The sequence below is a fragment of the Camelus ferus genome, chromosome 10 (genome assembly GCF_009834535.1).
Source record: "Camelus ferus isolate YT-003-E chromosome 10, BCGSAC_Cfer_1.0, whole genome shotgun sequence".
NCBI classification, from domain to species: Eukaryota; Metazoa; Chordata; class Mammalia; order Artiodactyla; family Camelidae; genus Camelus; species Camelus ferus.
This window is the reverse complement of record NC_045705.1, coordinates 57,728,957-57,750,932: the sequence shown is the minus strand read 5'-3', so window position 1 is coordinate 57,750,932 and position 21,976 is coordinate 57,728,957. Positions and strand designations below refer to the sequence as shown.

The following is a 21,976-nucleotide window of genomic DNA, read 5'->3' as shown; positions in this document are numbered from 1 at the left end:
CTTGGTGCTCCCGCCTGGGGAACTCCTGCCGAGCTCATTAAAACGCCATTAAAGGTTTCCGAGGCGCCTGACCTTTCTGGAGCTGCTGGCGGGGGAGGGCGGTGGGCGTGAGGGGAGGCCGCAGGGAGAGGAGAGGAAAGAAAGGGGTACTTGGCTTGGTCTCATCCGCGCCCCATCTGCCTTACTGAGGGGGACGCGGCCGCCTTGGTTTCTCCCGCAAGCTGCTCCTCCACCCCAGCTTCTGTTCCTCTCAAGGAACGGATCTGCTGTCGGCACCGAGTTCTCAGAGGCGCTTCTTTCCCTCCTTTAGTCCCAATCTGTACCAGAGCTGATCCCTTGCGGAAGTGGTGGATAGGTGGCAGTGGCTTGGTAGCCTACCTGTGTTGGAAAAGGGTTTGGGGTGCCAGGGTCCTGAGAAGAACTTCCTGCGTTGGGGCTCTGAGGGCCGGGTCAGTGGGGAAGCAGCTCCTGCAATGGGAAGACGCTTGGAAGGTTGTTGTCTTGTGGGCAGGAGGATGGTTGCCATGACCATTGTCCACAGTGGCTCCGGTCCGGCCAGGAGTCCAGGCTTCAGGCTCCTTCTGGGGGTAGGAAAGGCGAGAGCGAGAGAGCGAGAGAGCGAGAGAGAGCGGGGGGGGGGGGGGGGGGGGGAGTGGGAGTGTGTGTTGGGAAGGGGGTAGGTCAGATCACTTAAATTTATCCCCACCCTAGACAAATTCTGCTCTGGGCCCTGCCCCAGGCCAGGTGCTGGGGCAGAGAGAGGAATCAGACCCATTTCTGCCTTCTGGAAGCTCAGTCTGGGGGAAGACAGGGTCACCCTCAGACCACCACTAGCCAAATGAAATAAATGCTGCCAGCAGAAGCACTATTGGAGCTGGAGCTCTAAGGGGTGCCTCACAGTGGAGGCAGCTTTTAAGTGGGGGCTTTGGGGCATGGAAGAGGGGGTGAACAGGTAGAGAAGAAGGGAAAAGATATTCTAGGCAGAAAGAACAGCACAAGCAGAGGCAGGGTAGTGGGGTGCTGGGGGGAGAGTGTGATCCTGGCAAGGCTGAGGAGTGGGGTACGTGCTCGTGAGCAAGATGCTACCTGTAGCTTTGATGTGGGGAGAGGTTCCCTATAACCATCCCCTCACCTCCTCAAATACCCTGGGCAGTGAAGAGCCTTTGAAAGGTGTTTGGATTATTTATGGTCTGCCTCTCCTCGAAGCCTACTCATGTAGAAATGCTCTTCTGTGGGACACCCCCTCTCCAATGCATACGCATCTGAGAGACCCCGTCCTGCTGCTCCACTCCCGTGCTCCTGGGGTCAAGGAGTCTCACATTCTCTGAGAGTCCATGCAGGTGGCCCCAGACCTCCAGCTGCTACCAGATCCTGAGGGCTGAGGATCTAGAGGGTAATGGGGTTGGGTGCCACAGGGCAGATCTGGTGGGAGGGTTGACTCACCAACTCCTTCCTCAACTAGCCCCATTCCCCTCTTTGAGTCTCTGCTTTTGTATTCATCATCCCTCCATCCTCCACTCATCCATCCATCAACTGAAGGCATATTTCTTGAGCACTGCCAGGCACTGGGCATTGGCGCTGTGAACACAGCAGCAGTGACTAAGACAGACCAGACAGGCCCTGCTTCCACAGACCACACGGTCTGGAGGGGTGGGGGAGCTGGACATCAAACGAGTGAGCAAATTAAGGAGAGAATTGCAAGTGATGGCAAGTGCTAGCAAGGAAACCAGGGGGTCCTGCAAGGACTATTGGGACCTGATGGAGACAGGGTCAGCGGAGGGCTCTCTGAGGAATAAGCTGTCCAGTGCAGGGCTGCCTGGCTGAGCTCTGGGCCTCTGCAGCTCGCAGCTTGAGGTGCCTTGATTGCAGATTCTTTGTGTGGAAAGAGTCTTTGGCTCTGTTCTTCAGTTCTGGGATGATAAGTCCCTTTGAGGAGCAGGCAGCCCTTGGTCTCTGGCATTTGATTTGTGATTTGCGCTCACTCTTCCCCTGAGCTGCGCCAGCTACAGCAGCTCCTTCCATGGGGATGGTGTGTCCCTGAGACTAGCCACGTTGAACTTGGTGAGGGTGAGGGGGTGGGGGCTGTGCTGGGCTTTCAACCTTCTCTGCAGCCCCAGCGCCTACACTTGAGTGCTCACACTGGGCCCCAGACCTCCTCCCTGGTTAGCAAGAGTAGGTTCAAGTGTGTGTTCCTGTTAGTGAGCGAAGAGCCCTGTGTGTGTACTGGTGATCATGTTGGTGAGGGGCAGAAGTGTGTGCATGGTTCTGAGGTCTGTGAACTCAGATATCCTGTGTACAGGTATGAATGTGCACATGTGAATGTGTGGATGGTAGACATGTGAGTGTTGGTGTGTGGATGTCTGAGTCTGTGACTCCACTGTGTGTGTGTGTGTGTGTGTGTGTGTGTGTGTGCAGGTGTGCACATGCCTAAGTATCTCTATGGGACAGTGAATTATGAGTGTGTGTGTGTTGAGGGGCGCTGAGGGTCTCTATGAGAGTGTGTAGTGTGTTTATGCACATGCTGGGTGGGGATGGGCCGAGGCAGCCCAGGAGCGTGTGCAGGGAGGGGCAGGTCCAGTGGGTGGAGGAGGGCTCCATGATTCCTTCCTCCCCTCCACATCCTGAGGCCCTCATTCAGTCTCCTAGCTCTGTCCTAGGACCAGGCTCTTTTGCCAGCCCAGGAACTGGTTGCCCCCACAGCTCTAGAGGGGTCCCAACCTTCCCTTTTCCTGAGATATGAGTCAGGTGGAAGGAACAAGAACGATGTCCTCCCCCATCTGCTAACAGTAAAATGCCAACATGGTTCTGTACACCATACGCAAATGAACCATGCCCCAGCCTCTTTCGACAACCTGTCCTATGGGAATCATAGATGGAGCCTCACCCAGAGCTTAATCTTCAACACCATCCTAGTTGGCTGAGGCCTCTTCCAGGATGTCCTGCCTCCAGTCTTGCTCCCTCCATTTCACCTTGCCTCATAGACCATGGTCTGCAGATGCTAAAGTCTGCCATGGATCCCCAGTACAATCAAGCAAAAGTCCGATTCCTTAGGCTTGCACTCAAGGCCCTCCCCCTGTGGTACCATGGACGCCACCCCTGCCCAGGTCCTCATCTCCCCATACCACCTACTACCCAGCACTGCCAGGACAGCCTCCTGCCTGCAATGTCCCCTCCAGACTCTGCTTGTCTTCCTTAGGCTTTAGTGCCAGTTCTGGAAGCCTCCCCCTCTGAGCTCCCACAGCCTTTACGTTCCCACCCACCCAGTCTGCCCTCTGCTTCTTCCCAGGTATGAAGTTCTGCAGCCCCACCCATGACATCCCGCACTCCATCCCACCCCAGCCAGACTGAGAGCTTCTTGAGAACCTGCTGGCCTCCTCCTCTCCATCTGCTCCTGGCAGGGGACCTAGAGCAGAGGCAGACAGGGGCTGCTGAGTGGGGAAGGAGCATGAAGGAGGGGACCCCAGTGCAAGCACTGTGGGGAGCCCTGCAGGTGGTGAGCAGCTCTAAGTAGGAGCCAGAAGCTAGTGACGAAGGTGGGAGCCTTGCTGGTGGGGCCTGCAGTGGGGCCCCTCTCTCTTCCATTATCCTTGCCAAGCACCCAAGCAAGGCTGAGGGAAGGGATTTCACGAAGTATGAAAGATGGGCTGAGGGGATTCCAGGTGACTGATACCGGGAAGTTGGAGAGGGACAGGATGATGGGGATGGTAGTGAGAATGGATCCAGATAGGGAAAGGTCAGGGCGGAGAAGGTGAAGGAGTGGGTGGTACTGTCCCAACTCTGCCACTTTCTGCTCTGTGACTTGGGCAAGTCACTCAACCTTTCTGGGCCTTGATTCACCTGCAAGGTGAAGGCTTGCCTTACAGGTTGGTGAGAATCACATGTAAGGCAAGGCACTTCATTCATTCATTCATTCATTCATCCATCCATTCTCCCAAATTCTTTAGGCAGAGCAGATACATCATAAATCTTGGACCTCTTCCTCTACCCCAGCTTTGGGGTGGCTCAAATCCCAGCTCAGAAAGGATGGGGCTGAGAGGCTGAGACCAATACCATTGATTCCATAATCAGGGCCTGAAGGGCTGAGTGGACTGAGAGATGGAGAGGGGTCCAAGATTACCTTCCTTCCCTCACTGTACATCTGGATTGTGCTGTTGTTGGGACAGTGACTGAAAAGGCAGAGATCAGAAAATATCCACTTCTTTAAATTAGCCCTAGAAGGCTTCCTGGAGGAGGGGATTTTCCCAGAGTCATCTGCTTGGTCAGAGGGTAGGCTTATCATTGAGGCCCACAGACTGGAGTGTGTATGTGTTGGTGAGGACAGGTGTGTGCCGGGCATGGGGAGGGCACTCCGGCAGAGACAAGAGACTAGGGAATGTCACAGCTTGTCCCCCTCCCACTTTCCTCCAGGTGCACTGTGGCCAGCTGAGTGACAGTGAAGAGTGGAGCCTGCAAGCCATGGAGAAGCATGTGAGTGGGAGTAGGGCTAGGGCAAAATGTGGGCTGCTGAAGACCCTCCTCCCAACTGATGGGAAAAGGATCTGGCCAAGGAGCTGGACAGGCCTGGGTTCCAGTCCACCACTTTGGACTGTGTGACCCTGAGCAAGTCACTTAACCTCTCTGAACCTCAGTTTCACATCTGAAAATGAAAATAAGGATGGCACTGACCTACTTAGGGTACTGGTGAAATGAGGCCAATCAAATACCTTGTTAATACTTAGGAAGGACTATCTACATAATGATATTGTGATTCTTTCTTGAGATTTTATGATTTTGCGATTTTTAACAAGAACTTATGTCTCCCCATGGGTGCTAGAGACACAGAGAAATCTGATCCTGTCCTTTATTGTAAGGGTTTGAGGGCTGGGGTGGAGACAACCCTGTAACTTATCTGTTCATGGACCGAGGGACGCTCCAGAGGCAGTGGGAGCCCACAGGAGGGTGGAGCGCTGAGAGATGAGTTGTTTGGGACACTCAGGTGGGCTGGGAGGGTGGAGGTGGGGGTGATGGGTGCTGCAGGCAGAGGGAAAAGTCTCAAGCAAAGGCTAGGAGTCCCGAGGTAGTGAGCACGATAAAGGTGGGGCGTGTGGTTTGCTGACCGCTCGGCCCGCCCCAGACCCTGGTTGCCCTGAAAAGGGTGCAGGCCCTGCAGCAACGCGGGCTCAGCACGGCTCCGGAAGAGACCCAAAATCCTCCAGAGGGGGCGGCGGGAGACCAGAAGGGCGGGGTTGAGTACACAGACCAAGACCGAAAGATCCTTCAGCTGTGTGGTGAGGACCGGGCTTGGGTGGGACCTGGGGCGGGGCGGGGCCGAACCTGGATCGGGGGTAGAGGGCATGGGATGGGCGGGGCCTGAAGGTGGGGCGCGGCCAGAGGCGGGCCCCAGTAGCAATTAGCGGGAGATCAAGAGCCGGTTAGACGGGTGGAATTGGAGGCGGCGCACCCTTGGGGACGCTCTGTGGTCCCTCTCTGACCCGCGCCCCTCCATTGCAGGGGAACTCTACGACCTGGATGCCTCTTCCCTGCAGCTGAAAGTCCTCCAATACGTGAGTCCCCGTTCCCCTCCCCCCACAGTGTCCCTTCAGGGACCGACGCCCCCTTGAGCCCTCCATCCCAGATCAGACCACGATGTCCTACCCCTCTTCTCTTCTCCACCTATCTGAGGAGCCTCAGAAAGGCGGGAGGGTGGGGAGTGGGGGTGCTCCCAGGTCCGCGGTCAGCCCATCGCTGTGTTCCTTCTCAGCTGCAGCAGGAAACCCAGGCATCCCGCTGCTGCCTCCTGCTAGTATCCGAGGACAATCTCCAGCTTTCCTGTAAGGTGAGGGCCCCGGGGTAGGGCAAGGGACCTGGATCTCTTGAGAGGAAAAATCTTGCCCATCTTTTAACTGGTCCACATCTCTCTGCTCATCAGGTCATCGGAGATAAAGTGCTGGAGGAAGAGATCAGCTTTCCGGTGAGTCTTGTGTCCATTCCCTGTGTTGGAGTCTGCAGAAGCAGTTAAAGCCATGTAGGCACTCCTGGGTTCTGCCTAGAGAGACTGGGATCTGCTAGAATCTCTTGGAAGTTGATGGAATTATCTGGGACTTGGGATCTACTTAGAAAAGTTCTGAGAGACCACAACCTCGCACAATCAGGATCCATTAGGAGAACTCTCTCACAGTCTACAGAAAGGCTTACTTGGGGCCAATTCACTTCTGTTAAGAGTATTTCTGGATTGGATTGTCTTGGAATCTGTTAAGATCAGTGAGAATCCTTGGATTCTGCTTTTCTCTTCCCTGGTTAGGGAAGACCCTCAAGTCCTCCATAGAGGATTCTGGTCAAGAGCCTACTCCCCTCCCCTTACCCCACCCCCACTCCTCAGTATTAACCCCATCCATCATTTGGACTGGCTGAAGAGGTAGTTGAAACTTCCAGACTTGGCGAGGGGAAGGTCCGGAGATCACCTGATTTTGGGGAGAACTGGGCCCTGACTGGCTCTCCTCACTCCCCAGTTGACGACAGGACACCTGGGCCAGGTGGTGAAAAACAAGAAGTCTATCCAGCTGAAGGATCTCATCTCTGTAAGCCATGGCCTGGCTGGGCCAGGGGAGGAGACAGGAGGAGAGCCCACTGCCCAGTCCCCAGAGCCAGGGTCTCTGGGCCAGAGCAGCCTAGGAATGGGGGAGACAAGACCCCAGGACTTTCTCCCATCCCACCCCAATGTCATAGCACTCCTCACCCTGCATGAGTCCTTCAGCCCCTCCTGTTGCAGAGTGTGATGGGGGATGGGGGAGGGCAGCATACCTTCTCCCTCCTTCCCTCACTCACCTCTCCCTTGCTTCCCCTTTGCAGGAGGATGTGCAGCAGCTACAAAGCATGTTGGGCTGTGAGGTGCAGGCCATGCTCTGTGTCCCTGTCATCAGCCGGGCCACTGACAAGGTGGTGGCCTTGGCCTGCGCCTTCAACAAGCTCGGAGGAGACTTGTGAGTCTGGGCGGAGTGACGTGGCTCAGGAGACGGAGCTGAGAGGCTGGGCAGGGCTGGACTAGAGTAACAGTTCAAGAAGGCTACTGGAGAGAGGGTACTACTCCAGCAGTGGTGGGCTGAATGGTTTGTCTGTGCAAGAGACTGTCGGATTATGGGTGTGATAGACCCTTGCCCACTGCTCCATCACCCATTTTGGCTTATGTAAAATCATTTTAGAGTCCAAGCGAGATCCCCTTCTTTTTGCCCACTTCCTGCAGTTCAGATTATCTGCTTTTAGGCACTGGCCTTCCCCCAACTTGCCATCCACTGTTTTAGCATTTCTTCTGGGAACTGCCTGATGGAGGGGCGGTGAGCTCTGGGATGGGTGGACTCGCTGGGACCTACAGAGCATCGCTGACACAGTGGACAATGGCTTGAGGGGATAGGCGTGGGGACTGGGCTAAGCTGAGGGTCTTTAGAGGCATTGATAGGGCAGCTGTGAGAATCATGTGAAACAGAGAGGCGGTCAGGACACAGAATCAGGTAAACAGGCTTAGTCAGGAAGCATATCTCAAGTACTGAGGTCAGATTTGGGGTCTAGAAGAGGTACCAGATTTCATGTCCTACACCAACTCATTAATTGGTAGCCGCTGCCTGAAGCATTGTATTAGTCTAATGAGAAACAATGCTGTGATTGATTAGCCGTATTTATCCTGCGTGTGGATTCAGGATGTGAATGCTGCCACACTTGGTCCAGCAGGCCTAGCAGTAGGGAGTAGCAGGTAGGTGAGGAGTTGTATTATAATTTCAGGATACAGAGAGATGCTAACAAGCTGCTTGGGCCCTGGGGCTGGTGGGATTTGGAGGCCTGGGACTCCTGCAGGAAGTGGAGACTGGAGATGTTGGGACTAGAGAGGTATCAGAAGTCCAGGGTTGGGGTCTGCAGGGATAGGGCAGAGATCTGGGAGTCAGAGGTCTGAGTAGCAAGACCTGCCAGCATGGAGCTCTGTTGGCAGTTGGATGGGCCTGGGGAAATGAAGACAGGGACAAGGCAGGGAGGATATGGGATCTGTGCCATTTGGAACATCCTAGTAGTGGGAGCATTTGTGTCATTCAGTAATCACTCATTGAGTACCTACTGTGCCTGGCCCTATGCTGGCCAGATGGTCTTGGGAAGGCCTCTGGGAAGGGGAATGTAGAGTAGGGGTGTCCTACAGGGGCTGTGACCTCTCCTCTGGCTGCTGGCTGTGGGACTGGGATCTGAGATAGTCCTGGACTTGGAGGAGAGGTGGTACCAGAAGGGAAATGAGATGGGGCCTTGGTGACAGTCCCAAGGCCAGGGCAGGGGTAAGTTCAGCTCTGGGTTCCCAAGACTTCAGGGAGTGAGTGCTGAACAATTGCATGAGCCTACATGGGGCTCAGCTAAGAAGAGGCGCTGCAGAGAAGCTGCCTGGAACCCAGAGAACAGGGACTCCAGAATCCCTTCAGCTGGGAGCATGATGGGGCTGGTAGCAAGGGCAGAGGGACAGTTAAGACATTTAGCAAACACTTTCCAAATATCGCCCCTGTACCAGACTCTGCATTGGACAAGGAGTGATACAGTCATGGTCCCTGCCTTCAAGACTTGGTGTTTATTTTTAGGGTATAGAGGGAGGAGGGTGGGAAAGGTATTCTAGGCAGAGTGAACAGTGTGGGAAAAAGCATGAAAGTGTGAAAGAGCCTGAGGTTTTCTCAGAATGATGAAGATCTTACTGTGGCTGAAGCTGAGAGACACCCATAGATGAGGGGAGAGAGGTGGGTGAGACCAGATAGAGGGGCCTCAGATGCCATGAGAAGGAAGGTGGGCAGATAGATACAGGGTGGTGGGGATTGGGGTCTAGACCCAAATCACTAGACAGCCAGCACAAGTGGGGGATCCCCTGGCAGAGAGGAGCACTGAGGGCATCCCCCAAATGGGGAGGGGCTAGGCAGGGAAATCGAGGGGCTGAGCAATGGTCAAGGTCTCTGAAGATTGTTCCATCTCCCGCAGTCCCCATGATCCCCACCTGGAAAGGCTGACCCGCATCCCCAGCCCAGGTCCCACCCCAGCTTGGTCCATCGAGTCCCACAAAACTCCCTGGTGACAAGTCATTTGGTAGCTGGATTGAATGACTCCTCGGGATCTGGGGCTGATGTTTTCAGACAAGAGCCAGTTCCATGAATCTTATGACCACAGCCCTGCCCATGACCACCGTAGGATTTGTGAAGGCTTTAAATCAGAGCCCACAGAGTCCATGGAGGGTAGGACAGTGATGTGAGCTGGACAAGACAGTGTCACCAACCCTCCCTGAGACTGGAGGGGCTCCTGGAGAAGAGCAGGAGGTGACCCAGCTCTGGCCTGGGCAAGTCTCTAGTCTGAGGGAGGAGACTCAGCCTCCATTTGGGTGAATCCGAAGTCAGAGAAGGGAGACATGGCTCTGGCTTCAAGAAGAAATAGTCTGAAGGGGGAAAGACATTTTGGTCAGAGGAGGATTAGAGCCCTCCCCACAGAAGCCCCCGGGCTGAGGGGGAAGCGGCTCTAGCAGAGGGAAGGGAGGTTAGCTGGTGGACTTCTGAGTGGGCTTCCTGGAAGAATGGATGTATGGAGAAATGGGGAGAACAGCCTGTCGTCTGTTCCCTCTCCCGTGACCCCGTGGTCCCGCTTCCCCCAGATTCACAGACCAGGACGAGCATGTGATCCAGCACTGCTTCCATTACACCAGCACGGTGCTCACCAGCACCCTGGCCTTCCAGAAGGAGCAGAAACTCAAGGATGAGTGTCAGGTGAGTGCCCTGCCTTGTGCCCCTCTCGGGGACCAAGTCGCCCAGCTCTCAGCCCCAGAGAGTCAGCCACAAGGGAAAAGTCCTTGTGTTTTTGGATGGTTGGTGAGGAGATTAGCTCGGGCCCTGGAGACTTCTTCAAGAGGGAGGTCAGTAGCTCCTTAGCACGGCGCGTCTGGCTGCAGGCACTGTACGCTATCGCCTTCTAGTGTTCAGATTGGGCACTACAGCACATCTGGGTGGCTAGAGCTGGGAGTGAATGCGCATCTGACATCTTGGGTTCCTATGCACCTTCACTGGGGCTATTCCTCCCACTCCTTCACTTAGTAGCCAAATGATATAATTAGACTCTGCCAGTCTCCAGCCCATCCAGAGAGCCCTAGGGGAGAAATGAGAAGACCCTGGGGCTGTTGGAGGCAGGGGGCTGCAGAGGGTGACTCCCTGTAACCTGAACCCCTATGATCTCCATTTTCTCCATTCCAGGCTCTTCTCCAAGTGGCAAAGAACCTCTTCACGCACCTGGGTGAGTGCACTGCCTTCCTCCATGCCTGGGTGTGAGGTGGGAGCAGGGGCAGGTATTTGGAAGAGGGGAGGTGGGTGGGCTTGGCACTCCAGCCTGGTCTTACCACTGCCCCCCACATTTCTTCCTCCCACAGATGATGTCTCTGTTCTGCTCCAGGAGATCATCACAGAGGCCAGAAACCTCAGCAATGCTGAGATGTGAGTGAATCCACCCCAGAGTGGGGTGAGAGAGGCCCTGGGCCTTAGTTTTCATCTCTCCTTTCTTCCCCTCTCTTTTCCCCTGTACTGCCTTCTTGTGGGACCCAGTCACATTTTGTGTGATCCTTTATTTCATGCCTATGTCCCTCACTAGACTGTAACATCCACTGACAGCAGGGGTGGGCCTTTTTGCTGGCCATGAATCCTCAATTCCTAACATACCTGGCACATAAGTAGATACTTCAAAGAAAAAAAAAAATTATTGGCCTGGACTAATGTCTGAAGTCAGCCATCCCTAAGGAGGGTCTCTCACCCTGGGTCACTGCCTCCAGGCCTCAGCAATCTAGGCCTTGCCCCAAGTTGTGGGATTTGGGGATGGTGGGAAAGGGGTGTCAGGGCCCCGTGGACCAAGGCCATCTCTCCACAGCTGCTCTGTGTTCCTGCTGGATCAGAACGAGCTGGTGGCCAAGGTGTTTGATGGGGGCGTGGTGGATGATGAGGTGAGGCTGGGCCGAGAGGAGGGAGGGTGTGGTTGCGGTCCTGGGGGCCAGGAATCCGCAGGAGGTGCTGAGGAGCAGGCCAGATGGTTGATGGTCTGCCCTGTGATGGGTGGCTAACTTCCTCTCTACTCCATTCCTGCCCCTGCAGAGCTATGAGATACGCATCCCAGCCGATCAGGGCATCGCGGGCCACGTGGCGACCACGGGCCAGATCCTGAACATCCCGGATGCCTACGCACATCCACTTTTCTACCGCGGCGTGGACGACAGCACCGGCTTCCGGACGCGGAACATCCTCTGCTTTCCCATCAAGAATGAGAACCAGGGTGCGGGATCCTGGCCGCTCTGGGCAGAGGGGCGGGACCAGGCCAGGGCAGAGCCTGAGCAGGATGGGGCAGAGCCGAGTGAAGGGTCTGCAAGCCTTTTCCAGCGCCCTTGTGTTCTGAAGCAGAAGGGACAGGGTTTCTCCGAGCATGGGACATCCCTTGAGGACAGCCTGGGAGGGCAGATCTCCGTCAGACACATCCACTGGCCCATCCTAGCCCCTCTTTGGTCCCCAGAGGTCATTGGTGTGGCTGAGCTGGTGAATAAGATCAACGGACCATGGTTCAGCAAGTTCGACGAGGACCTGGCCACAGCCTTCTCCATCTACTGCGGCATCAGCATTGCCCATGTGAGCAGGACAGGCCCATGGAGGAACCTCTGTTCTCCTCTTCACATTGGCTCTCCTTGCTCTGTCCAGTTGGGTCCCTGCTCCCACCTGGGACTCAGCCCAGCTGCTAGGTTGCTGTGCAGCCTTCAGTACCTACTGGTCACCTCTGGCCTCAGTTTCCCATCAGAAAATTGGGGACATACTTTCTTGTCCTGTCCAGTTGGCCTCTCAGGACTATGGGAAACCTCAGTTTTATTTCCCCTCTTCTCTGGAAGCAACCTCAACCCAAGCCAGCTTCTTTTTGGGAAATGTTGGTCTCAGTGTCCAGAGCTTGCAGCTCTGGCCTGGGAATCCAGTCCCAAGGTCCCTGACACTGTTCCCCCTCCTTGCTTCTCTTTTTCTGTTATGGGCCTCAGGCTCCATCACTGAAGACTGGGGCAGGCTCAGGAGGTCGTGCAAAGTGCCAGATCAAGTGCTAAGAGGCCCTGGGGAAGAGGAGCAAGGGGAGGTCTGCATGAAATTTGGAGGGGCTCCCTACTCTGGGCTGGTGCTTGAAGGCTCAGACAGGTGCCAGCATGGGACAGGAAGGGGGCTTTATCTGATCCCTTTGTCCCAGTCCTGGGCATTCTGAGATTTCACAGGCATCTTTCTTGAGCCCCATCTCTCTCCCCCTAGTCCCTCCTATACAAGAAAGTGAATGAGGCCCAGTATCGCAGCCACCTAGCCAACGAGATGATGATGTACCACATGAAGGTGAGCCCTGCACAGAGCATCTGCCCTCCTTCTCAGGGCCCCAGGGTCCCCTGCAGCCCACCTGTTCCTTCCCTGCCTCCCTGAATCCTCAGGGGCTCAGGACCAGGCTGTACTTTCTGATTGCCCTCTCTTGAAGGTAAGAAGATAGACCCAGAGCAATGCCTGCAGGTGGTCCCTATGTCCGGGGATGATTCCCAACCTGGGAATTACTGAAGGCTGGGGTGGAGGTCATCTTCTAATGCTCCGGTTCATCCACTATAGGTCTCTGATGATGAATACACCAAACTTCTTCATGATGGGATCCAACCTGTGGCTGCCATTGACTCCAACTTTGCCAGTTTCACCTACACCCCTCGCTCTCTGCCCGAGGATGACACTTCCATGGTGAGCTGGCCCACTCCCACTTAACTGAGGAGGTGGAGGGTGTACAGCCAGAGATTTAAGTTAGATGTGCATAGGAACTTCCTGGCAAGACAGAGTCATCAGGGAAGGCTGTAGTCTCCTCGGAGATGGAGCAGGTTTGTGGTCTGCCAACATGAGTTGCAGGGCCTGCCCAGGGGCCCGGGGCTGAACTGGTTAATTGCCAAGGGCTGCTCTAGAATCAAGATGGCCTCAGGCTTGGCACCTCCCTCCCTGTTTTTCTAAGATTTTGTGTGAGCTTGGTTCTAAGAGTTCTTAGCTCATATTTCTAAAAGTTCATGGCTCTGAAAATGGTTGGTCTATCATTTTATGACTATCCAGTTTAGATCTAAAGTTCTAAGACTCCCAGATTTTGGAGACTTCAAGAAGGGCCAAGGCAGGGATCCCATCTTGAAACTGACAATTCCTCTGATACCTCCTTTCTGCTTCTCCAGGCCATCCTGAGCATGCTGCAGGACATGAATTTCATCAATAACTACAAAATCGACTGCCCGACACTGGCCCGGTGTGTGCCCCTAGCCCTCCCCTCTGTATGATAGCAGCCCCATCTCTGCCTCCCTCTGTCCTTTAGTCTCACATCCATTGCCCCCCAAGTTCTGGGAAGGGCTCTGAGGACAACTAGGGGAGGCCCAGTCTTGTGGGTCTGGGGAGGATCTGTGAGTGAGAGGCAATTCACAGACACTGGGACCAGGAGTAAAGGAAAAGAATGGGGTGGGGTGGATCCAGGAGGGTTCCTAGTGGAGGAGAGCCTGAGGCCACTCTCCCCTCCCCCAGGTTCTGTTTGATGGTAAAGAAGGGCTACCGGGATCCTCCCTACCACAATTGGATGCACGCCTTTTCTGTCTCCCACTTCTGCTACCTGCTCTACAAGAACCTGGAGCTCACCAACTACCTCGAGTAAGTAGCTGCGCATCCCCTGACCTGGCAGCCACTGGGGCCTCCTTCCTTGGGATGGGGCAACACCTCCTGTGTGGTGGGTGCTTTATATGCACTGTCCCCCTGGGATCTTCTTCAAAGCCCAGAAAGACGCAGGGCCTCTTTCCAGGAAGGGAGCCCAGGTGTCCTGTGCTCCTGTCCAGATGGCTCCTGGACATCTCATCCAGCCAGCACTCCTTTGGGGGCTGGGGAGGGAGCTGTGGCTGACCTTCAGGTCCTCTGTCTCCCAACCAGGGACATCGAGATCTTTGCCTTGTTTATTTCCTGCATGTGTCACGACCTGGACCACAGAGGCACTAACAACTCCTTCCAGGTGGCCTCGGTGAGACCTGCCCTCCTTGCAGTGGGCACCCTACCCGGGGTGTCTGGGAGTCTCACCCCTCCAGCCTGAGGAGAGGTGGGAGCTGGTGAGACTAGGAGCTGATTTAGAGCCAGAAGGAGGCTTGTCCAGGCTTTGGGAGATGGAGGAGTGCTGGGGGCGGGGGCGGTGGTGGGGAGGAGCAGGTCAACACTTAGCCTGATATGGTGGCACTTGCATCTGGATGTGAAGAGTGATGGAGTTTTCTTGGGCTTTTCCAGAAATCTGTGCTGGCTGCACTCTACAGCTCCGAGGGCTCTGTCATGGAGGTACCCCCATTCTGCCCAATGTCCCTGTCCCCGTCATCCCCTTAAGGCCAGTGACTTACAAAGTTAGACTGTGGCCCAGCTCCTCCCCTTCCCAAGCCCTGCTCTCCAGACAGGCTGTGAGAGCTGCAGCTACCCCCAGGGAACCTCTGGCTCTTGTTCCTGGAGAGGTGCAGGTGTGGATGGGGCTATGAGTCAGGCTGCAGGTTCTGCCTGAGCCCAAGTTTGCCAAGGGAGGGCTTGTATTAAGCACGTTTCTCTTTGCATGTCTGGGAACACCCTATATGCCTCCCTTCTTGGCCCAGCTCAGCACCAGCTCCACTCCTGTTACACTCAGCTTTGCCTTAGACTATTTGGTTTGGGTCTGTCTACCCACAGTGGGAGCTGCTAGTTTCCCAGTGGGACAAAATCGGAGACATCTCTGAGTTCCCTGCACTTGGCATAGGGCTTGTCACACCTCCAAGGTCGCCCCTCCCCACACTGCTGCCACAATGCCCCTTCAGAGACTGCTCCTGCTTGCACACCCCCAGAGACAAGGGGCTCACTTCCTCCCTTTTAGGAGGCCTGGTGGCAGCGCTGTGTCTGCCCTCCATGCCCTGGGCTAGGCCTGCTCCTCCTCTGAGTGATGGCCCTTCAGCGTCAGGAGACAGGAGCCTTGCCCTCGCCTCATCACTGACCCTCCTTGTCAGCAAACAAACGTTGACTGCATGAATTAGTGCCCAGGACTCCAACAGATCATTTCAGAATCATTCCAGCTTGAGAGGCCCTCAGAGCTTACCTCGTCGTGTCCCTCCATGTGACTGTTGAGCAATCTGAGGCGCAGAGCTGGCCAGACACTTGCCTGGGGTCACATAGAGGACTGAAACAGAGCCCAGAAAGGGAATTGGGACCCCCTGACTCCCCGGTTCTGCCTGCTCTGCTCACCTTGGGGGCCAGGGCTGGGTCGGGCCTGCTCCCACTCTTGGAGTCAGTGGTGAGGGCCCCGCCCCAGCCGGGCCCCCATCACTCCTCTCCCCACAGAGGCACCACTTCGCTCAGGCCATAGCCATCCTCAACACCCATGGTTGCAACATCTTTGACCACTTCTCCCGGAAGGTAATGGGGTCGGGGGTGGAAGTGAGGGAGTGGGAGCTGGGAGCTGTCCTGAGATGGGAGAAGGAGCCGAGGGGTGGAGGCTCCTTAGGTCTCGGGGAGTGGGTAGGGGTATCTGGCAGGAGGCCTTAACACTGCTGCTCCCCCTACCCTGCACCGGGCCCAGGATTATCAGCGCATGCTGGATCTGATGCGGGACATCATCTTGGCCACGGACTTGGCCCACCACCTCCGCATCTTCAAGGATCTCCAGAAGATGGCTGAAGGTGCCTGCTGTTAGCCTGGGCCTCATGGTTGGGGAGGGACCACCAAGAAGGGGATTCGCCTGGAGAGCATCCCCAGGGGTTCACGCCCACCCCCTCCATCATCAACCCACCAGGCAGACCAGACCAGCATCCTTGGCTCGCGTCCAGGGTGCTGAATTCCCTGGACCCCTTTTGGGCCCTAGGGCCTTGCCCTTGGAGAGAGGGTGCCAGAAGCCTGGACCCCTCTACTTGACCCAGTCCTCTCCCCAACAGTGGGCTATGACCAAACCAACAAGCAGCACCACAGCCTCCTTCTCTGCCTCCTTATGACCTCATGTGACCTCTCTGACCAGACTAAGGGCTGGAAGACCACAAGGAAGATTGCAGTAAGTGCCATCTCCCTGAGAAGGTGCAGGCTACATACTCTGACTGGCTCTGTGTGGCTCCTGCAGCATGAACACCCTCCCTGTGCTGAGCTCAGCCTGGCTATATTTTGGGGAGACAGAAACCTAGATCTCCTCAGGGTGACGGAGAGATTCAGAGAAGGGCACGGACTTACTGAGGGGTCACAGCAATCAGTGGCTGGTGGAAGGTGGGCTGGAACCCAGCCACTCCTCCCCATCTGGGGTTATAACCCTGTCTGCTGGGGATGCAGAGCACAGGTCCTGAGGTTGCAATGCCTCAGCTTACCTCCTTGGAAGTGGGCTGTGGAGGAGGATATTTCCCAATCACAGGAGGTAATGAGAGTATTCGCCTTTCAGGAGCTGATCTACAAAGAGTTCTTCTCCCAGGGAGACTTGGTATGTCAGGAGTGACTTCGGCTGGGGGAGGGTTCCTGCCTTGGGTCTGGGAGGGACTGGGTTAGCCTGACCTGGGTGCCTGGTGGAGGAAGGAGAGGACCAGACCTGATGACTTGATGCCCGCAGGAGAAGGCCATGGGCAACAGGCCAATGGAGATGATGGACCGTGAGAAGGCCTACATCCCTGAGCTGCAGATCAGCTTCATGGAGCACATTGCAATGCCCATCTACAAGTGAGCGAGCACACAGAGGGTGGGGTGTGTGGGACGGGCCTGGCTGTGATCATCACAGCAGATACAGGTGTGGGGGTGGCCTGGCCCAGCTCCAGCTGATCCACCCCCTGCCTCTGGGCACAGCCATCTCCTGCTTTGCACCTCAATGGGCCCTTCACTTCATCCTTGGCCCCCTGTGGAAAGTGACCATCATGCTCTCCTTGCGCATCCAGTCCGATGCCTCACACTCTTGTGGAAGTTCTACCTGTGGTCCAGCCCTAACCTTTCTTGCTGTTGACCTCTAACCCTGCTCCCATGCACCTCCAGGCTGCTGCAGGACCTGTTCCCCAAGGCAGCAGAGCTCTATGAACGCGTGGCTTCTAACCGCGAGCATTGGACCAAGGTGTCACACAAGTTCACGATCCGTGGCCTCCCGAGCAACAACTCGCTAGATTTCCTGGATGAGGAGTATGAGGTGCCTGAGCTGGGTGGCGCTAGGGCCCCCATCAATGGCTGTTGCAGCCTTGATGCTGAGTGAGTCCCTCCGGGGACCCCTCCCTGCCCAGGCCGCCCCCCACAACCCCTCACTGGCCTGGCCACATACCCTGGGACCAGAGCCACGGGTCCTGGATTCCAGACCAGGACTTCTCGTGTGATCCCGGGCAAGGGCTGACCTCCTTGGGCCTCAGCTTTCCTGTCTGTATAATGGAAACAAGACTTCCAGCCTCACCAAGACTTTGTCATATATATGACCTCTGAGAGCACAGGGGTGATCAGTGAGCAGTGGGCTCTGCTCTGCACCTCTGACCACACCTTGGCAAATCACCCTTCAAGCCACTCCTTTTCTGAGGCAGCCCAGATAGTTTCTCCTGGGCCTCATTCCTGCCCCACCAGTTCTGTGCCCTTTTCTCCTGGAGACACCCCCTACCCCCCAGGATCCCCATGCAAGGAGAATGTGGGACATCTGAGTGGGCAGAGGCTGAGTCTTAGAGACAGTCATCAGTTTGGCTGGAAGACTAGAAATAGCCATGGGGCCACAGGTGTCCCCAAGGTCTGCCACTGTAGTGATGGTGAAGACTGGGACTTGGGAAGACGCAGGGCCCCACGAGGAAGCTGCCAGAGGGACAGCTCAGTGCTCTGGGGAGAGGGGGCTCAGGAAAAAAGCAGGATGGGAACAGTGGGCAGGAAGGATTCCTGGGCTGGGAGACTGGCCCAGGATGGGTCAGCAGTGCTTCCTCTTGGCTGTGTGACCCAGGCAAGTTCCTTCCCCCATCTGAGGGAAACAAGAGGGTGAGACAATCCGTTCTCTAAGATGACTTTTAGATCAAAGTCCCCCTAGCTCTGTGGAGTCCCAGAGGAGGCCATGGAATGTCCCTGGCACCCTCAGGCAGAGCGCCGACCCTGAGTCCCTCAGTGGCCCCCTGAGTGTACCCCCTTAGCCCGAGCCCCTCCCCCATTCCTGCAGCCAGGAGGGCCTGGCCTCAGCCCTGGCAGGGCTTCTCTTGTCTTCAAGGCCATATCCACCCTTGCCCCAGGGCTTGGGAGACCCCATAGGGCCGGGCTTCCCCCTTCTCTGTTTTGTTCTATGTGTGTTGTGGGGTGGGGGGAGGGGGGCCACCTGCCTTACCTATTCTGAGTTGCCTTTAGAGAGATGTGTTTTTCTAGGACTCTGTGCCACTGTTGTATATGGTCCTGTGGGCTGACCGCTTTGTACATGAGAATAAATCTATTTCTTTCTACCAACCCTCCCCCACGGGGCTGTCTGCAGACTTTGTGCATGGGGTTAGGAGCAGAAAACACCAATGGGGGAGGCAAATGCCTTTTAGAACTCCCAGTCTAGTGGATCCCCCATCTCTGCTGCCTTGCCCTGCTTCTGGCGGAGTCGTATACCTGTTGGGGGTACCCCTGGACCAGTCCTGTGCCAGATAGTGGGGGCTTAGGTGTGAATGGCAGATGCGAGGCCTGAGCATGGGGCAGTGAGAGGACATGGCAGAGACCGTGGACTAGAAAGGGAGAATTGAGGGGCTGAAGCAATCAAGGAGGCTGCCTGGAGAAGGTGGCCTGGTATTCCTCCTAGATCCTCTGTCTTCTGGCCTACCCTGGTCATGAGGGCCCTCACAGCCAGGGCCTGGGCCTCTGAACCCAATGCTAGGCACAAGGATGCCTGTCTGTCCCTTAAGTCCAGCCAGAGGAGTATCCCTGTCTGACTCTACATCAGATGCAGCCCTGGGTTGTGTCTGTGGGGTTACTCTCCTGCTTTCCTGGCTGTAATAGTATGTGCCTCTGCACAGAGAGGGTGGACATGAGATTGGGGACCGAGAGGAGGCTCTGAATGCCATGACACCTATGGCCTCAGGCAGGGGCCTGAGAAGAACCGCAGTGAGGTTTGAAGATGAGCAGGTCCTGTTTTCCTGTGGCAAAAAAGGGCAGGCACTTCTAGAGGGAGGAACTACTACAAAGACGGAGAGAAGGGGAGAAGGGTAGAAGGGGAGCGGCTGGCACCCGGGGAAAGGAGAGTTGGAGGGGGAGTGAGGCCAGATCAGAGAGGGCCATGAATGCGAGACTGTGGAGTTTGGCTTGATTTTGTGGGTAGGGGAAGGTTTTCAGTGGGGAGTAGCTCAGACGTGCATTTTTGAAGGCTTCTGGAAGGCACAGCAAGAGCCCCAAGGAGAAGTTGGGCGGGGATTATTCTAGTGCAGGTGCTCGGTGCCCTGGGCGGGGCGAGGGAGGAGGAAGTCAGACTCACTGGACTGACAGAACTTGTGACCAATTGGATGGGGCGGGGGCGGGAACGGGGGCGGGGGGAGGACTAGCAAGTGCCCGGGAAAATGGTGCCGCCCGGGGAACAACCGTGGGCAGCCGCTCAGCGCCACCCTTACCGGTAACCACGTGTGGAGTGGAGCCTCCGGCAGGAGGTAAGTTCCCTGCGAAGATGGGCGGGGCAGCTGTTTGGGGCTGCCAGGGGACAGGGGCGGGAGAAAGCCGGGGAGGGCGGATGAGAGGCGGGCCACGCTTCTGCACAGAGCCTGCCGACTCCCCTCACCAGGTCAGAGAACACAAGGCTTGGCCCCAGGGCTTTTTGTAGTTGCCCTGCCCTCCCAACTTAATAGCTTCATTTTACATGAAACCTCACAAGGAATCTGTGGCGTAGATACTATTAACTCATTCTGTAGCCAAGAAGCTTGAGGTTCAGGTTAAGTTATTGGCCAAGTTTGGGTGGGAGCCTGACTTTCCTCCAAGGGCTCTTTCTCTGGGCTAGAGGAAGGAGATTCAGTAGGGCAGGGTCTCTGCCTCTGCAGGGCTGTCGTGGTGGGTAGGGGCGGTGAGCAAGTGGGTTGGGTCCCCAGAGAAGGGTCTGGGATCAGCTCTGTGTGCCTGTGTTGCTGGGGCAGGAGGGACATGAGAAAAGGCATAGAGGATGGTGGCTTGTAGTGCAGCTCATGGCCACCAGGTGGCGCTCAACCCCTGCTGTCCTCATCTGCCCAGAGGTCTGAGAAGGGCATGTGAGTGGGTGGGTGGGGTTGTGGGGGCTAACCTCACTCCCATCCACTGGTGCAAGCGTCTTTCATGCTCACAAACACACCCACGCACACACAGACTCACACGCTCATTCTCTTTTCACACAGACACACTCTTGACGTAGACTGAATACTCTCTAGACAAACTCCACAGGCAAGATGGGAAATGTTTTCTCCGGAGCCTCCAGCTCCTTCAGCGCCTCTCCAAACAGGATTGAGATCCATCAGTTCTACCTGAGCGAGACCCCATGTCCGCTGGGGGTGTCTGCCCACCGAGTGGCCTCCCTCTACAGAAGGATCCTTGGGAAGGCAGGACCAGCTTTGTGGTCAGGTGTAGGTAGAACCCCTCCTCTAGGTATGAAGTAAGGAGAGAGCCCTGTGAGGCTTGGTCCTGCTCCATGAGGAGGGAGAGTCAGAGCAGGAACAAGCTGGAGTGTGAAGGGGCATCAGGAGGAGGCTGGGGCTCAGGGGCTCTTGAAGTTTGGGTGGCAAAGACTGGGGTGGGAGGTGAGGGCTTTGCAGACAGACCAGGAAAGCAGGTTGGGTGGTGGGAGGTGCAGGGGTCGTGCTCAAGGCCTCAGTGCTTCCTCAACTGCTCAGCCTCCCAGGGCACAGTCAGCTTGATTCAGGGTGGGTGGGGCCTGGGGTGGAAAGCAGAGCCAGACAAGGATGGCATGAGGTGGCCCAGACAGGTGGGGGGTGCGGGAAAGGATGGCGGGGAGATGCTGTTTTCACAGCCTCAGCTGTGGTCTCCTGGGAGGGGGCCAGCGGCAGGGAGGTGAAGGGGTGAGAGAGGCCTGCTCTGAGCAGAAGCTGGCTCTGGGGGAGCAGGGCAGCCATCACCCCCAAGGCTAGACTCTGGACAGCACCTGGGGAGTGAAGGGAGAGTTGGGGTTGAGGAGGGAATAAAGGGAGGGGGAAGAAGGAGTCAGCATGACTGGTGTGGAGAAGATCAGGAATGTCAGGGGAGGCCTCCTACCTGACAGAAATTCACTGCTGGATTCTCGTGAAACACAAAGCAGCCATCATCACCATACACTGGGCCCCTCCTCTGTTTGCAGCCCCTCCGGGGCTCTCCCCTCCCTCCTGGCAGGATGAAAACCGGGATTCCTCACTGGTCTCAGTTTTCCTGTCCATAAACCAGAACGATGCGTTCTCTGGAGGCCTTCAGGACACAGGAGGGTGTGCGGGGAGGGAGTTCACCGAGTTCTGGGGAGTTAGTGTGAGTGAAATCAGCTTATAGACAGCACAGCCAGATTGTTCTCCGAGGGCACCCTAAGATGGGTCCCAACAGGACGCAAAGTACACGTCAAGTTTGAAGACTAGCGGGCGTGGTAGCTGTGAGAACAGTAGGTGTTGCAACTTCCTGACAAGATGGCTGCCACCCTCTATTCCTGAATCATCCCTGGAGAAACCACAGGACTGAGCAGGAGGCATGGAATTCTAGGAACTAAGAAAAATCGACTGGGTTGTGGTGGAGTTGGGGAGTTGGGGAGAGATAAAAGTAGGATGCTGGGTTGGCAGAAAGCACTTGCCTCATCCCTGTCAGTCACTGCCTGTCGCCTCACCGCCTGTCCCCTCACCTCTGCACACGTTCCTGGGGCTTCTTCCTCTCTTGGCAGTAGCCGGAGGAAAACTATGATCTCTTGATTGGGAGGCTCTCCCACGGATAGACAGGGATTATTGGCCCCTTTGTGGGCAAGAGAAACTGAGATTCAGAAGCTCAGCTTGTGGGAACCTCCCTCAGAGTAAAAGGAGCTTAGA

General features: G+C 56.1%; 1 protein-coding gene and 1 long non-coding RNA gene across 4 annotated transcripts in view; both read left to right on the top strand.

Moving 5' to 3' along the window:
* The window catches only part of PDE2A (phosphodiesterase 2A), a 63,554-nt gene extending 45,117 nt beyond the window's left edge, over positions 1 to 18,437 (top strand). For 2 of the 3 annotated variants that reach the window (XM_032489287.1, XM_032489289.1), the window contains 25 exons: positions 4,408 to 4,467; positions 5,114 to 5,267; positions 5,491 to 5,543; positions 5,741 to 5,815; positions 5,909 to 5,950; positions 6,489 to 6,557; positions 6,829 to 6,959; positions 9,632 to 9,743; positions 10,224 to 10,263; positions 10,397 to 10,460; positions 10,888 to 10,960; positions 11,109 to 11,286; positions 11,521 to 11,633; positions 12,288 to 12,365; positions 12,627 to 12,749; positions 13,220 to 13,290; positions 13,560 to 13,682; positions 13,956 to 14,043; positions 14,301 to 14,348; positions 15,366 to 15,440; positions 15,604 to 15,703; positions 15,956 to 16,068; positions 16,444 to 16,482; positions 16,609 to 16,715; positions 17,022 to 18,437. In XM_032489287.1, the coding sequence (XP_032345178.1) occupies positions 4,408 to 4,467; positions 5,114 to 5,267; positions 5,491 to 5,543; positions 5,741 to 5,815; positions 5,909 to 5,950; positions 6,489 to 6,557; positions 6,829 to 6,959; positions 9,632 to 9,743; positions 10,224 to 10,263; positions 10,397 to 10,460; positions 10,888 to 10,960; positions 11,109 to 11,286; positions 11,521 to 11,633; positions 12,288 to 12,365; positions 12,627 to 12,749; positions 13,220 to 13,290; positions 13,560 to 13,682; positions 13,956 to 14,043; positions 14,301 to 14,348; positions 15,366 to 15,440; positions 15,604 to 15,703; positions 15,956 to 16,068; positions 16,444 to 16,482; positions 16,609 to 16,715; positions 17,022 to 17,232 (2,340 nt within the window). In that variant the 3' untranslated portion in view covers positions 17,233 to 18,437. Of the gene's footprint in view, positions 1 to 3,355; positions 3,494 to 4,407; positions 4,468 to 5,113; positions 5,268 to 5,490; positions 5,544 to 5,740; positions 5,816 to 5,908; positions 5,951 to 6,488; positions 6,558 to 6,828; positions 6,960 to 9,631; positions 9,744 to 10,223; positions 10,264 to 10,396; positions 10,461 to 10,887; positions 10,961 to 11,108; positions 11,287 to 11,520; positions 11,634 to 12,287; positions 12,366 to 12,626; positions 12,750 to 13,219; positions 13,291 to 13,559; positions 13,683 to 13,955; positions 14,044 to 14,300; positions 14,349 to 15,365; positions 15,441 to 15,603; positions 15,704 to 15,955; positions 16,069 to 16,443; positions 16,483 to 16,608; positions 16,716 to 17,021 lie in introns of those variants that run through there. The other variant, XM_032489290.1, reaches the window with a different exon arrangement.
* A 1,058-nt stretch (positions 18,438 to 19,495) lies between these two features.
* LOC116666469 overlaps positions 19,496 to 21,976 on the top strand; it is a 37,119-nt gene continuing 34,638 nt past the window's right edge. Inside the window, exon 1 of the long non-coding RNA XR_004323348.1 lies at positions 19,496 to 19,609. This is a non-coding gene — a long non-coding RNA (uncharacterized LOC116666469). The remainder of the gene's footprint in view (positions 19,610 to 21,976) is intronic.